Here is a 1,604-nt window from a genome sequence, read left to right as displayed (position 1 = left end):
GAAACCGGCTTCGACCTCTTTAATAGGAAATCGAACAACCACGCGGAACTCATCTTCAAAGGTGACGGTACAGCATATATTAAAAGCGCCAGTGGTGAAACTTGAAGCTTCGATGGCTTGATGGCCAGGGCGGTGTTGACCCGCAAGTGTCAGTGGTATGGCGGGTGACAGGAGTTTGAGCCAATTTGCAAACAACTTCCGGGACGACTCCTCAGCCAGATGGTCCCAGTCCATGTTCAGTGTCGCACTGTAAGAGTTGAGGGCAGTTTTGAAAGGAAAGAAAGAGAGTTTGAAAAAACTGATCCAAGACACAAACCAAGTTGAAGCCGCAGAATTGGTGAGAGAAGTATTCTGAAAGCGCAAGAAAGGGCGACGTTGGGTTGGGCTAGTTTTCAGGTTCCCACGGTCACAATTGCCAAGCAATCAGGCGGCAAGGGGATTGGGCAAATAACTAGCTTGCAGTCTTGCAGAAAAGCCGCCAGCGGGGTGTATGGGCCGTGTCTGTTCTTGGTTTGATGGATGTTACCCTCGCTTGGCATGGAAGAAGAATACACCGAGCCATTCACTCCATATTAGGGATCATTTTAAGTTAATTTGAGTTTGAATTTATTTTTATTCTTTTCCTTCTCCTTTTGCTTCTACAATCCGGGATCTATGAAGCGGAGGTGAGCTGCGTACGACCCGTATGCAAAGCGCCAATGTGACAGATCACTCATGATCCTTGCAAATTTTCTATTCATAATATAGCCATCCACGTTGACGCCAAGGTGAATTTGCAAGGCAAGGTGCAAGGGGAGGCAGCTTTCATGCAACTGAGCAGAAACGGAAATGCAGAATCATGCTGCTGCCTACATTCTCGTGTCATACGCTTTTGTGCCGCTTACATCCACAGGAAAGGTATATATAACCACCACTGTCGACAGCCGACTACCAAATGCGGTTGAGTCCCCAAAATCTCCAGTGAAGTGCCAGTTCAATCTTAAAATTCTTTCTTCCTTGCCGCACGACTTTCCCACCACATATCTATTTCGAAGTCTTTCATCTTGTTACCAGCAGCATCATGAGCGGCAACGCTGATAAAGCTAAAGAAGCCCGTGACACATTGAGCTCGATATACTCCTTCTATGCGGCTAACCAAGATACTGTCGAAAACGTCCCTTCCTTCATCAGCAGTTCTAGCGGTGATATCCCAATCGCCGTGCAGATCCCGTCTGCAGAACAAACTGAAGAATTGAAAAAACACCTGAAGATGCTAATTGAAACTCAAGAGGCGATTGACGGTATTTCAGAGAGGGACCGGCGACTCATGATCGAGGCAGCCGACGCTAGCACCATCAAGCGTAGGGAAAACAAACAGAACAAGCAATCAGGGACTGGCACTGGAAGATAGAACAGGTGAGAGCAGAGTCTTTATATTTGGTAATTGAGCTATCTAACGCATGAGGTATTAGCAGATGGGTTCGACAGAGTGATCCGGCAACACTTGCGTACAACACCCTCCAATGTTGGTTCGTCTTGTGGGCATAGTTGTCTAATCAGGTCTGCCACAGTCATGTTTGTGGGGGCCTGGTAGGTTGTGAAGTCGAAGACCGCATCCTGGGCGT

General features: G+C 47.5%; 1 protein-coding gene across 1 annotated transcript in view; it reads left to right on the top strand.

Moving 5' to 3' along the window:
- Window positions 1–1,060: 1,060 nt before the first annotated feature.
- Window positions 1,061–1,604, top strand: part of HCAG_09136 (predicted protein) — a gene marked incomplete at both ends in the record, with an annotated part of 1,126 nt that continues 582 nt past the window's right edge. Inside the window, 2 exons of the mRNA XM_001535881.1 lie at window positions 1,061–1,340; window positions 1,455–1,508. Of these exons, the coding sequence (XP_001535931.1) occupies window positions 1,061–1,340; window positions 1,455–1,508 (334 nt within the window). The remainder of the gene's footprint in view (window positions 1,341–1,454; window positions 1,509–1,604) is intronic.

Source organism: Histoplasma capsulatum, genomic scaffold (assembly GCF_000149585.1).
Source record: "Histoplasma capsulatum NAm1 scaffold_25 genomic scaffold, whole genome shotgun sequence".
NCBI classification, from domain to species: Eukaryota; Fungi; Ascomycota; class Eurotiomycetes; order Onygenales; family Ajellomycetaceae; genus Histoplasma; species Histoplasma mississippiense.
Note: the sequence above shows the minus strand (reverse complement) of the source record. Positions and strands in the feature narration are given on the sequence as shown.